At 34.0% G+C, this 13,293-nt stretch overlaps 2 protein-coding genes, 1 long non-coding RNA gene and 1 pseudogene across 3 annotated transcripts; 2 read left to right on the top strand and 2 right to left on the bottom strand.

Moving 5' to 3' along the window:
• The first annotated feature begins 1,677 nt into the window (after window positions 1–1,677).
• On the top strand, window positions 1,678–3,215 carry LOC108870805 (DNA-directed RNA polymerase III subunit RPC5-like). The gene is made up of 7 exons (XM_033284667.1): window positions 1,678–1,964; window positions 2,047–2,115; window positions 2,190–2,297; window positions 2,538–2,606; window positions 2,698–2,814; window positions 2,948–2,989; window positions 3,087–3,215. Exons 1-7 carry the CDS (start codon window positions 1,731–1,733, stop codon window positions 3,213–3,215), a joined length of 768 nt encoding a protein of 255 aa, XP_033140558.1. The 5' UTR covers window positions 1,678–1,730.
• A 534-nt stretch (window positions 3,216–3,749) lies between these two features.
• Window positions 3,750–6,626, bottom strand: LOC108870824. The gene is made up of 2 exons (XR_004455239.1): window positions 5,069–6,626; window positions 3,750–4,884 (listed from the first exon to the last, which is right to left on the bottom strand). It is a non-coding gene; the product is annotated as an uncharacterized LOC108870824 (long non-coding RNA).
• A 122-nt stretch (window positions 6,627–6,748) lies between these two features.
• On the top strand, window positions 6,749–8,987 carry LOC117131835 (annotated as a pseudogene).
• Window positions 8,988–9,238: 251 nt separating this feature from the next.
• Window positions 9,239–12,443, bottom strand: LOC103854616 (F-box protein At5g49610). Its single transcript, XM_009131556.3, has one exon. It carries the CDS (start codon window positions 10,448–10,450, stop codon window positions 9,359–9,361), a length of 1,092 nt encoding a protein of 363 aa, XP_009129804.2. The 5' UTR covers window positions 10,451–12,443; the 3' UTR covers window positions 9,239–9,358.
• Between the last annotated feature and the right edge of the window lie 850 nt (window positions 12,444–13,293).

A 13,293-nucleotide genomic window follows, 5' to 3' on the forward strand; every position in this document is an offset into this window, starting at 1 on the left:
GTTCTAACAGGCTACTCAACAACTCTACTCCATCACCAACTAAGTATCAAAACAAAGCATGCTTTTTATATTATGGAGAGTTAATATACTAATTAATGTATTTCTTTAATCACACCATCCCGTACGTAAAGTTGCACGCATGTACATGTAACATGTATACGTATATATAGGACGTATATTAGTATTATTTGTTTACTGCATGACGCCGGTTATGTTAGGATCTTAATTAAATGTTCACTATAAAATAAGCTGAACGAGTTTGATGGTAAATTAATTAAAATTTTACTATCATAAGAATTAGTAACTAGTATTAAATTTGAGCTAACTTTTTCAAACATTTCATCAAGTGATCGTTACGACTTTAAGAGAGAAGTAGACGTATTTTATATTGTATAAAACAGTAAATTATTTCATTTTAAGCTGAAAAAAGAGAGGGACATACGTGGAAAATGAGATGTGAAATGTTTTTTTTTTTGAACTAAGCTTGAGATGTGAAATGTTGACGGTTCGTATAATAACATCATGACCAAATGTTAATTTAAATTGCACCATGCAAACGTTAGTGTTCAGCTAATCACATGGTATAAACATGTTTTAATTTCCAATAAAGAGTTTCCTGTAAATTCACTTTTAACTCAATTCTGTAAATAATATTCTCTGTTTAAACTGAAAATTTACGGCCCGATAATGATTAACTTGAAGGCAAAAGTTTAATACGGTGAAACCATCAGGATTTAAATCCCGGTTACTGGGAAACTAACATTTTAGCATCGTCAGGAACAGAGACCCACATGTAGTAACACATGACTAGTCTGTACACTTCTGTGGGATCAGAATATCCTGTATAATTAAAAAAGAAAACGTACGGGTCAATTGTATATGTATATTGTGTATGTAAATACATGTACGAATTTGTGGTATACAAGGAAGAAATCGAAGTGGATTTGGCTACAATCATTTAGTTATCATATAACATCATTTAGATTCTAATTATTATGTATGATTGGTTTAATGATGTTAACCAAGTTTTGGTTATTTTATATAAACATCTATCCACTAATCAAAGTCAGTGAAAATAAAGTATCATGCAATGAATCTACTTAGATGACATAGTGGTTGATTTCGTGAAATCGATGAATTGATTGATCAGTTATTTACATACATGTAGTAGAATAATGAAGTACAAAAAATCACAGATAAAATGTGTACCGTTCTATTTTATTTTCCAGCCACCAAGTCATGCTCAGTCAATCCTGTCTTGGGGGAATTTTAAATTTTACATGTGGTGGTTTCTGTTGGGCTTATTATATTACTTTTTAGATATGGGCTGCTTTGTACTCTGAGTTTGGCTCATATAGATGGGTTTGCCGCAATATAGATGTGAATCGGTTATAGTAATTACTATATATATAATATATTCGAAAGAAACTCTAATAAAGCCAATAGCTCGGTTGGTTACGTTCTCTTCTGCCGCTATCCATCTCGTCTCAGGTTCAAACCTTTCACGGTGCATAATTTTTTGCACTAAACTCTGCAAACTTGTTCCGTCACAGCTCGCCGGTAATCCTAATTCCTCTTCCTTTCTTACGCATCTCCGCGTCTCTTAGTTAGTGATCCGATAAAGTTTGAATCTTTTTCTCGAGCTCATGAGATTCTTGTGATCCACGTTTTAGGGTTTGGTTGAAATCTTGTTTCTTGACTTTGCATTGTTGCTAGCAAGAACGAAAGAGATGGACTTTGAGGACGAAGACAAACCAAAATATGTCTCCAAGACCCGCAGGTTTGCACCTGGTCGTGCCCGAAAGTCCAAACCTGAACCAACTCCAGTACATCCCTCAGAAACTGATGCTCCTTCCGAGTCTGTCAGCAAGAAGAAGACGTTGATGGAGGAAGAAGAAGAAGAAGACGTTGTTGTTCGTGAAATTGACGTGTTCTACAATCCATCTATTGGTGCCAACACTGAGGTTAGCTAGAGATTATTATTACTTTCACTATTATGATTCTGCTAATCGTTTTAAGTGTTTTGATTTCTCAACGATGTCACAGCTTTATGTTCTACAATACCCTCTAAGACCGTCTTGGCGTGCGTATGAAATGGATGAACGTTGCCAAGAAGTGAGTGTTGTTCCCTTTTGTTTTGTGTTGCATTTTTTTGTGTTCTAATCATTTGTTAATTTGTATCTTTTAAGGTTAGAGTGAACCCTTCTACCTCCGAGGTGGAACTTGATTTGTCTATGGATGTTAATTCCACTAACTATGACTCAAAGTCTGCAAGTGAATTACATATGACTAAGCAGGTTCGATTCTAGTTCCAATCTTGATCATTGTCATGCAACCACGGCCGGATCTGGGCACAGCCCCATGAAATATTGACCTTTCTCCTCAAATTTTTTGGAGGAGTTCTAAATAGTAATATGCTTCCAATTTACGAAAAAATTGTTTTATTAGAGTTTTTTAAAAAATGTTTATAACTCCCGAAATCTCAGATCCGGCTCTGCATGTAACATTTATTCATTCATTCTTCTTGTATTTGGTAGACCTTGACAACAGCATGGAAACCGCCTCCTACATTGGACTATGCTGTTGGGGTTCTTTCACGTGATACGGTACTGTCTTTCTGTTTTTTCAAAGCTTAATAACATTCATGTATAGTGTAGATTATATTTTATAATACTGGACTTGTTGTTGGTCTTGAAGTTACACTTGAATCCTGTTCATGCTGTTCCTCAGCTCCGACCGTCTATGAAGTATCTTTCATCCAAAAGAATACAAGCAGAAGCTCCTGAAGAATCTGCCAGAGCATCAAAAAAGCAGGTAGGGGTCATGATCTAACATTGTTCCTCTAGAGTTTAGCCTTTTTATTTTCTCTTTGTCAAAGATTGGACTGAGTAGTTTGGCTACTAATGCCACCATTTACATGATTCTCATTTCCTTTTATTCATGACAGAACAAGGGAGTATCCAAGGATCAGAAACCAGTACCTGAAGAAGTAAAAGACAAATGGGGTTATTTTGGTTTATTAATTGAGTTGTTGTTAGCTATGGATTTGTGAATTTAATACTTACATCTTTCTTTATTCCTTTTAGAATTGGGTTTCACTCAAGTATCATGGACTTGGATCAGAATTTCACTCTAGATACCTTACCAAAATGATGGCCAGTGAGAACTCTATAATAAACTTCAACATGAGCCGGTATATGATGTCTTCCTTTTGACTGCTAGAGATAATCTGTGTGTGTTTTCTTTATGTCTTCTTGCATGTCATTGTAGGAACGCTTATATCAACTCATTGTGCCGTGGGGAAAGCAGCAGAAACTCCAGAAGAATTCACTTTGAGCTCCCTTTCACCAGTTTTCTATATGTTTATAACCAAAGTGTATGTTCAAGTCTCTGACTCTCTCAGGTGTTTGTGCAGGTGATGCAACTCTTCAGGATGGGTTTATTTTGAATAGATGCTGAGAGATTCATTTTTTGTTACCCATCAGGACTGTTATGATTCAGTAACATTTTGAGACAATTCTAGTGAACTTGCATTGTCCTACTTTTAGAAAGAGAAATTAAAACAATTGAACTACTCAGTCCAAAGGTTACACAATTGATGTGATCAAGAGTTATACAGACTCAAAAGCTAAACTTGTTGAAGAAGTGAAAAGCTATCAAGAAAGGCATATGAGTTCCTCCTCTTGAAACTCATTGTCATTGCCTTGATGCTTTAGTGAGTTATTTTTTTTTAAGCAAGTTTGGAATTGTTAAACTGAACACTTAAATTGAATTTATCAATCAGCTTTCTTCCGAGAGCTTTTTCTACGTATAAATAAAAGTTATCAAAGGCAATAGTACAATTTCCTTAAAAAAGCTACAAAATTTTCATCATGTTAATATATGAAACAACACTGGTCAGTGCTCACCATTGCTTCTTCCCCTTTTTGTTCTTCTTGCTACTACTAGTACTAGTGCTACTGGCTTGGCAGCATTATCAAACATACCAGCTTGCGCGGCGTTCTGCAACCACTCATAGAACTCTTCCTAAGTCATTGTTTCGTCCATGTTCCCATTTGGCATCCTCTGGTTTCCTCCTCTTTGCCCTGATGAACCACTTGTTCCTCGTTTTGCACCTGCCTCGTGTTCACATGGAACGTTAGGAGGTTTCAGCATTCCTCTCAGAAGGTATGATGCATACCGAGGTTCTTGCCATGATGGGGAATGAGAGAGCAGCTGAAGCTTTTAAGAAACTTCAGAACGCTTATGAGGTAATGATTTTATCAACTTGCATCTAGTTTCTCCCATCTCTGATCTCCCTTGCTGGCCCCTCTAGGTATTGCTTGATTCTATACAAAGGAAATCATATGGAAGCTATGTTCCAGCATGGCACGCTTGCCGAATCTTCTTTGCAACAATGTCACGAGCTTTATATGCTCTTGATTTGAGAGAAACTATCAAAGGCCTGTTTCTTTCCATCCACTGATTCAATGGTATCCTCAGTTTCCTGATAGCGCAATGTTCTCAGAGGGGCTGTTGGTGCTCAAAATATCAAGCAAGCTTCTCATAAAACAGTTGATGTGTTCACGACCAAAAGGAATGTATCTAGCTTCTTCTTCTGTTACAGAACCAGGAGGTTTACTATCTCCAGCTAAGTCTGTATCTACTGCATGATCCATGTCTCTTTCAGACGTTTCACAAACTGGGATACTTGTTGTATGTATATCATCTTGGGGATTCTGTTTCAGGACACTCTCAGTCTCACTAGCTTTCCCTTGTTCCTTTTCAGACAGAGAAGTTTTCTTACGTTGCTTTGTTTGTTTGTGATCCACTCTTCCTTTCCTAGCCATGATGACCAGTTTAAACAATTATGTAAAGCGCAATCAACTCTAGCGTTTCCTGCCACTGGAGAAGAACTAATCCAAATCAAGTCACTGCTGCTATATTACAAACATCTAGCTAACAATGAAACTACAGTAGTATCCAAAGAACAGTCAGAAACTTTCGATTCAGGAGAATCATTGAGATCAAACCCACGAAACAGTTTACGATTTTGGATGAGATTAAGCAAAATTAAGGAAGGGGGTACCTAACTTTGATTGCAAACGAGAGGCTGAGGAGGAGGAGAAAGTGAATTAACGGTGGGGAGAGGTGTGCGCGTGCCCTAGAGAATCAAGGGGGTTCATAATGGATGTGACTTTGGTAAGTGATTGAAGGCAATGAAGAAAGACACGGCACGCTTCAATTGTTTGGAGTTAGACAAGACAAGACAAAGACCGAAGCAAGAGAGATCACATGGAGGTTTCAACAGGCGGTGTCACTTATGTTTTGTAATCTATTCTATTAATTCTGCAGCATGACCAGTTGATTTTTGTTTGGTCCAACTATTATTTTAACGAAACATACTTTTTTATATGATAACCACCACATACACACACCATACACACACCACGGTATGACAGTTACGTACTTTTCCAGACGAGTTGATCATTTTCCCTGTAACCGGCGGGACCCACTCCTTTTTACTACTTTTCCTTTATTGTTGTAACTAAATTATTTAACCCACAAATTATTTTCTCATGACCAGAAATACAAATATAGTATTTTTCTCAAATATTTTTTTTATCTGTTAGCTAAAAATACAGGCCGTGGTCCATATCTAATTGACATTATTACTATTTATTTAATAAATAAAGAACATATCTATGTATGTATAACAACATTTCAAATCTATAAATTTGCTGGTAGCGTCCAAATCCGCCTAAAGCACACTACATTACTCAAATTACCAACTTTATAATATTTTCATATAGATGACCATTAGATTTATCTAAGTTTTTTCCGGTCAACCATTATCAGATCACGGGTCAATGAAATTTTTCTGGTTTTAACCAGATTTTACGGAGTTTTTAAATATAAATTTTATAATTTAATCCAAAATTTGAACTAAATTATATGCATATCACTCAATTTACCATTTTTAACGTGGAATATGATAAAATATGAAACTATCGCGAAAATATATTAAAATTATATTGTAAATTAAATTTAGAAAAATTCAAATCAATACAGTAAATCAATATTTTGAGTATATAGGTCGTATTTAATCGGATCCGAGACCTAGACTTACGGGTAGATGCCACATAGATTTTCAAGTATTAATATTATTAATTACATTAATAATTCAAAATTCTAAAAATGCAAAAATGCAAAAATATCCTGATTTTATTAAAACCTCATTACATATTTCATCATCAATATATATTCTATTAAAACAATTAAATATATTATAATATGCACAATCATAATGCTTTCTTTGTAATATTTAAATGTAAATAATAATCAAAAATACAAATTTATTTATAATAAATTTGATTTATATCAAAATCTAGAATAAACAAATATGATTACAAAGAAACAGACATACGAGCATATATGATTACAAAGATCCGAACGTATGTCGGATCAACTTTTAAAGAGAAAAAGACCAAAATAGCACTAAATCAAGTTTTTGTTCCCAAACTAGCACTCAAGGCCAAAAGTCACAAAATAGCACTCAAGGGGTGGGGTTTAGAGTTTATAATTTAGGGTTTAGGGTTTATAGTTTAGGTTTTAGGGTTTAGAGTTGAGAAATGAGGTTTTGGGGATAAGATTTCAAATTTTGAAAAATAAAAAAATTTAAATTTTTCAAAAGATAAAATGCTATTTTGGTCATTTTAGTTTTTGAGTGTTATTTTTGTGATATAAATTTAGAAATGTGCTATTTTGGAGATTTGCCCACTTTTAAATTGCTATTATTTTATAAAATAGATTTTGATTAAGATTTATACAAATATGATTTTAAAGAAAAACAAAAATATGATTACAAAGAAAAACACAAATATGAAATTTAAATTTCTAAAAATATACCCGCCCTTTTAAAGGCGGGTCAGAATCTAGTTTACATTATTTTTTCTAAATAACTCGGACATGTCTTTACCACGGTAATTTTTTAGTTTTGGTGCTGAACTAAACGGTTTAGTCTAAACCTGATGTTCTACAAAGCATTTTTGCTTTTTGTTTTCTTTTATGATATATTGTCAATGTTTAATTTTGATATTTTTGACATATGTTTTCATATCTTATGTAATATAGGATCGTATTTATTTAGAATATTTGAACTCTATTATGTATGAATCATGCTATTTCATATGCGATAAATATTGTTTTTATGATGAAATGATTTCGACAAGAAATTAATTATAGGCTCTAGGGATTCGTATTTTGTTAGTTAGTTCTTCTTAACTTAGGCTTAAAGGCCATAAATCTTGAGTATTGAGTAGACCCATTTGTATTCTTACGACGATACTGATAAGTGATGAACTGATGATGATGCATTAACATATCGATCAGGTTGGCAAGCTTAAATTAACCTAAGCAAATGTAATGATATTTTAACTATAACACTAATTTAACATGGATATGGGTATCTCTCTTTTTATGGTGTGAAATAATGCTGCTTCAACCATTGCATGCTGAAAATTAAGAATGCTAAACAAGCATCTATCTCTCACACTTACATCTCTATCTATCTATAATAATAAAGTGAACTTGGGTTTATCATTAGTATATATAATACACTTATACTGATCCAAACTATATAACAATAATCACAATTAGTGTGAGCATTTTACCAAAAAAAATTAGTGTGAGCATGGTTGACCTCATGAACCTTAATTAAGCGCCAAAATTTCTATAAGAGTTTGATGATATTAATTTTTTTTATAAATTTATGGGCACTACATTTTTTATTCTTTAGATGGCCAAATCCATAGGACTGAGAATGAATGTAATGGTGCTACGACTTCAATGTTGAATATTAATATATTTAACTCGTTTACGTGAAACTGAGCCTAACTACGGAGCCATGGGTTAAGTTGTTAACAAAAGAAAAAAAAGTCTAGAACAAGAAACGTATATCCTTTTGGTATATAAATTTATATATGGATGAAAAAGACCAAAAATAAAAGGAGTATCAATTTGCAAGGAAAAAGACACGAGAGAGAGATCCACTTAGAAACGTATATTCCCATATCCCAAACGTGCACAACATTTAAAAACACATCTTAAGACAACTTTGAAAATCTCATTGCCTCAAAAACATTCTCAATTCTTATCCAAGCACAAAGATACTTCGATCGTATGGTGACAGAAGCTATGAAAGCCAAGGCAGAGGTCTACCATGGAGACAAAACATGCAGAGACAAATTCCGCTCTCTTCTGTCCCAAATCGGTTTACCAAACCGGCTCCTTAGTAACCAGGAGATTGAAGAATGTGGTTACGTGAAGGATACGGGTTTCGTGTGGTTAAAGCACAAGAAGAAAGACGAGAAAAAGAGGTATCAGGACTTGTTTAGATTCGATAACGTTGCGGTGTGTTTCGAAGATGAAGTCACTGCGTATTTCGAACCCAACAAGATCAAGAAACTCACTGGTGTTAAGGCCAAGGAGTTCATGGTTTGGATCTCTCTCGGTGAGATTCTTGTAAACCGTTCTTCTGGTTTGATAACTTTCAAGACACATGTCGGTTTATTGTCTAAGTCGTTGCCATTGTCCGTCTTTGAAGACGTTCAAGCTGATCATGATATCAAGGAGAAGCCAAAGAAGGTTCAACTTAAACAACACCAAAATCTTTTTATATTAAAAGAAAACAGATGAAATAAGATGTATAGATGTACATTATATGTTTTCATGTCTTTTTATTTACTTAAAGATCAGTTTCTTCGGTTAAACATTGTACATACATATACAAAACTATTCATTTAATCATTTCTATCAATGTTCAAGAAAACATATGAAATAAGATGTATATGTATCTATTTGTTTCCACATGTATCAGTCTCCTGTATATATAAATCAATTTTCTAAAAATCCGACTAACAGTAAATGGTCATATCCAAAACGTCTATTTTAAAATTTAATTTTTACTATTCGAATTGGTTTAAACTTTAAACCATTGTAAATGGTTAAAATTAATCTATATGAATCTATTGGTCTACATTAGTTAATCAAACAATAATATTAATATAAACCCACAAAATCATCTATTTTATATCTAATTTCATAATCTATTAAAACAATATTTTAATTAAATCTTAACTAAAATATATAATATTAATATAAAATATATAAAATTAAATTAATGATTCATTAACTTCTACTCTTCGCCTATGTCTAATTACCGCCTAGCAATCTTCGTTAACACTGACATAAACTATTTATTTAACCATTTCTATTAAATATATAAAAACCTTGAACCAATCTTCACAAATCCTAAAGGATCCAAGAAAACAAACAAAAGAAAAATATAGAAAATGCAACATAAACATACATCTATATACTATAGAGCATAATTACAAGGCACTATGGTACTGCGAAAGGCGTGAGCTGAGAACCACACAGGCAGAGAATAGCTTCCTTTAACACAAAACATCTCTTTCCACAACTTACTTCTTCTCTGATACACAAGAACCTGCTTATGAGTAGCCAAGAACACATACTCACCCGTCTGACAAATCGGGAATATTCCAGGTACCAATCCTTTGATACACCTCAAACTTATACTATCAACAACACTCCAAACCTCACTCTCGTAATCTCTCATCTTCCAGATCTTCATCCACACATCAGACAGCTGAATCACAGACAAAAACCCATCCAACTCCAAGAGATAAACCCTATTCCCACCACCACCTCCAGAGCTAATCTCATCAGGCAAAGAAACTTTTCTCCACACATCGTGTTCAAGATCAAGCGCAAGCACATAACACAACCCACTCATCAACCAATGAAGCTTCCCGTTAACAAACACAACCTGGTTCTTACTCATATGCGTGAAACCACCACAACCCTCCAACGCCGAAACAAACTTCCTCCACTTATTACTCTCCGAATCAAACACCAAACAAACGAAACTCCCATCAGGTCTATGCCCAAACAACCTATGGTAACCAGCCATCACCACACAAAACCCCTTCTTACTTACATCACACGCTAAACCAACAAGAGTCGCCTCACCATCCGGATAAAACCTTGTCACGGGCCTCTCTCTACTCCTAGGCAACACCCTAAACTCTCTAGTCGAAGGGTTACAAACGTAATAAACACCCTTCTCAGGAACGCTAGCGCAACACAACAATCCATTACACGAAGCTCTGATCCTCACTCTGTCTCTAAGAAACTCCAACGAGAACTCAGAGACGCCTCTGAGACTATCAACGCAGATCAAGCTCGACGAGTCCGGTACCTCGGCGACGAGCGTTTGCTCTTTCACAGAGAGTTGATTGAAAAGGGTGATGAAGTAAGCGTCGGAAGGTAACAAGCACCAAGCTTTGCAAACGGATTTGAACCTGAAGAGGGACTTAACGGGTAACCTAGCGAGGATCTGGAGGATCACCTCGTCGGGAAAGAGAGGGTCTTTCGGGTTACCCATTACAGGATCGAGGGAGAAGAGGGGTCTAGAGTGGTAAAGGAGGAAACTTTCTCGTTCTTACGGCAATCAGGAAAAAAGGGCTAGGCTTTGAAACGACGTCGTGGAGGGTTCGTGTGTGTTTCGATTAACCCATCGATGGAATCGGGGTGAGATGGGTAGAGAGAGGATCGGAGATTGGTGGGGGGGGGGAGAAATGGCGGAAATGGAGGAGGTGATGAATCGAATTTGCGCGAGCGTTGAACGAGTATATGATGGAGAAGAAGGAGAAGGAGAAGAAGAAGAAGAGCGCGTGTTTGTGACTCGCTGGTAAACAAGGAGCAGATGCATCTTTACCGTTTTGTTTATCTTAGGCCCAAGGCCCATTATTTTAAATGAAATATTTTGGGTTGAATTTTTATTATTTTGATAATACCCAAACATAATAATTTGTTATATTTATATTTTATATTTTTTTTTGAAAATTTGTTCTAGAAACCCACAATGAAGGTGCTCTAAAAATATTAACTCATGGAAAACACTATTTATCTTTTATTCGAGCAATGGATGAATTTGAAAGCGTTTCATGGACTGAAGAACCACCAAAAAATGTCGTGAGTCATGACCAAGGAAATTTAATTATGTATATATATCTTATGTAGTTGCATACATTTTTGTAGGACAAAAAGGCTGTTTCAAGAATAAGAAGATGGGGAATTGGTGTTCGTCGTGATTCATGACTTGTTCTTCTTTATGATCAAATCAGTGGCACTATCTTACTCTTAGCTTTTTCTTCTTGTAGTTAGTATATTATCTGCTTTTTATTGACCATGTAAAATCATCTCTAATAGTTTAATCTATTTTTTTTCTCTAAAATATAATAACTCTATAATAGAGTTGGATGTTACTCCAATGATACTCTATTTTAGAGTGAAAAATAGAATGATGAACCAAAAAATAAAAAAAAATATTATATATATAGAGTAAAAAATAGGTTTACACTTTTATAGAGTAGAAAATAGAGTATCATTGGAGCATTTTTACTTTAAATTCGATTTTTGAGGGAAAATAGAGTAACTTTTATATTTTACTATTTCCATCTTGTAGATTTCTAGATTCTGACCATTTTATCTATTTGTTGTTTGTCTCTACTAAATCGATCACGATTTCGTTGTCTACTTAATAGGGTTCATATCCTCTTTCTCCTTTATTTTTTCCTCCTGAGCTACCTGACTTCTTCGCCAATCTCTTTTAAACTTTTACGACGTATTGCTTTAGTTAAGAGATATTCAGAGGCGTGCCTACAGTGTATTAAAAAAGACATTTGCCTCAGGCCCCCGATTAATATGACTGTTTTTAGGGCTCCAAAATTTAAAATAATTTCTAGTATAGTGGTTTAGACTTGTTTAAAAAAAAATATTTCTACGAAAATTAATTAATTCATTTTATGAATTTATGTATTTTTTCTATATGACATAATATAACATATTTACGTTATAAACTTATTCTTTTACAGTATTAGACTTGTGTACTTGGTGAAAATAATATATCATATTAGAAAATTATTTTCATTACGGTTGTAAATAAATTTATTTTTAAAACTTGCTTTAGGCCCCTAAAACTCTTCGCACGGCACTGGAGATATTCAACATGTTTGTAAATACATTATAATGCAATAAACAACAAAATTATGACTAGTAGTCTAATTTTATCATATATAACTATGTTTAAATCACAAGTTATAATTTTTTAATATGCTTTATGAATCGATCTGGTAAATTAAAGTGGAATTTTTCCTTGGGTCACTATACTGTTTAACCCAGATTTTGAATGTTTTCTGATTAATATTAAGGATAGTCGGATCGTTTGTTATTGGACTACTAAATAAACTGTCTGAACCGAAATTGAAATCCATAATTTCTGTATAACTGTGATTTAATTTCATGGAAGTCTCTCCAACCTCAAGTGTTGTAGTATATTCCCAGGTTTTACCTACTACCACAGTCGTGCGTACTATAATATCATCCGATTGGTCGACGTTATGCATTAATTCTCACTAAATATACGCTTACTAACTACTATCCCAACACCAAGATTTAGATTAGTCGTTATCCCGTATGTTGATTTAGATATATGGTGGTATAAACGTATAACTAGAACCTGATTATTAAAAAAAAAAGATAGCCAAGGTTACCATGATCGCCATCCCTTAGTTTGATTTTCTTGTTTTTTTATAACAACCCCTTAGTTTGATTTACGTTGATTAAATTAATTTTGTATGATCTAAAGACCTTAGACTGAAATTTGTATTCTTATAGCTTGTCAATATATCTGGTTATATTTTCATTAGAAACATCTACAAAGATCAACTATATATGACTGAAATCACATTAATTAGAAAGAAAACAAAAGAACAAACTCGATCTCCCCACTGGACGGATTATTCTATCGTATATTAAGAAACAATCACATGATCATGAATAGCAATATAATGTTTTAGTAGTAGATTACTACTGATAGTTATATATATATTAAGATATGCTATACTTTAGAAAAGAAGTGTAGATAGGAAGACGACGTAGGTTGGATGATGTGTTACAAATTTACAATGCAAGGAAGGTATTTTCTGGATAGTGGTGGGATCGTCCGTACAATAATATAATGGGTTTAATTAAAAATTAAGATTTGCACGCGTTAATGGTGGAATTATCATCACTAACCATGTATTTCTCTATATTTTATTACATAGCTAGATTGATGATTATAACATTCCCACACGAATAATAATCCCCTTAATGGTCACCTTTAAACTCAGAGATTAACCATTAAGACATTACCACGTGGACAAATTTTGAGATTGTCTACTT

Source organism: Brassica rapa, chromosome A02, assembly GCF_000309985.2.
Source record: "Brassica rapa cultivar Chiifu-401-42 chromosome A02, CAAS_Brap_v3.01, whole genome shotgun sequence".
NCBI classification, from domain to species: Eukaryota; Viridiplantae; Streptophyta; class Magnoliopsida; order Brassicales; family Brassicaceae; genus Brassica; species Brassica rapa.

Coding starts and splice junctions, on each gene's coding strand:
- LOC108870805 (XM_033284667.1), top strand. CDS start 1,731: ATGGACTTTGAGGACGAAGACAAACCAAAATATGTCTCCAAGACCCGC. Junction 2,607..2,697: donor GGGTTCTTTCACGTGATACG/GTACTGTCTTTC, acceptor TTGGTCTTGAAG/TTACACTTGAATCCTGTTCA. Junction 2,815..2,947: donor CCAGAGCATCAAAAAAGCAG/GTAGGGGTCATG, acceptor TATTCATGACAG/AACAAGGGAGTATCCAAGGA.
- LOC103854616 (XM_009131556.3), bottom strand. CDS start 10,450: ATGGGTAACCCGAAAGACCCTCTCTTTCCCGACGAGGTGATCCTCCAG.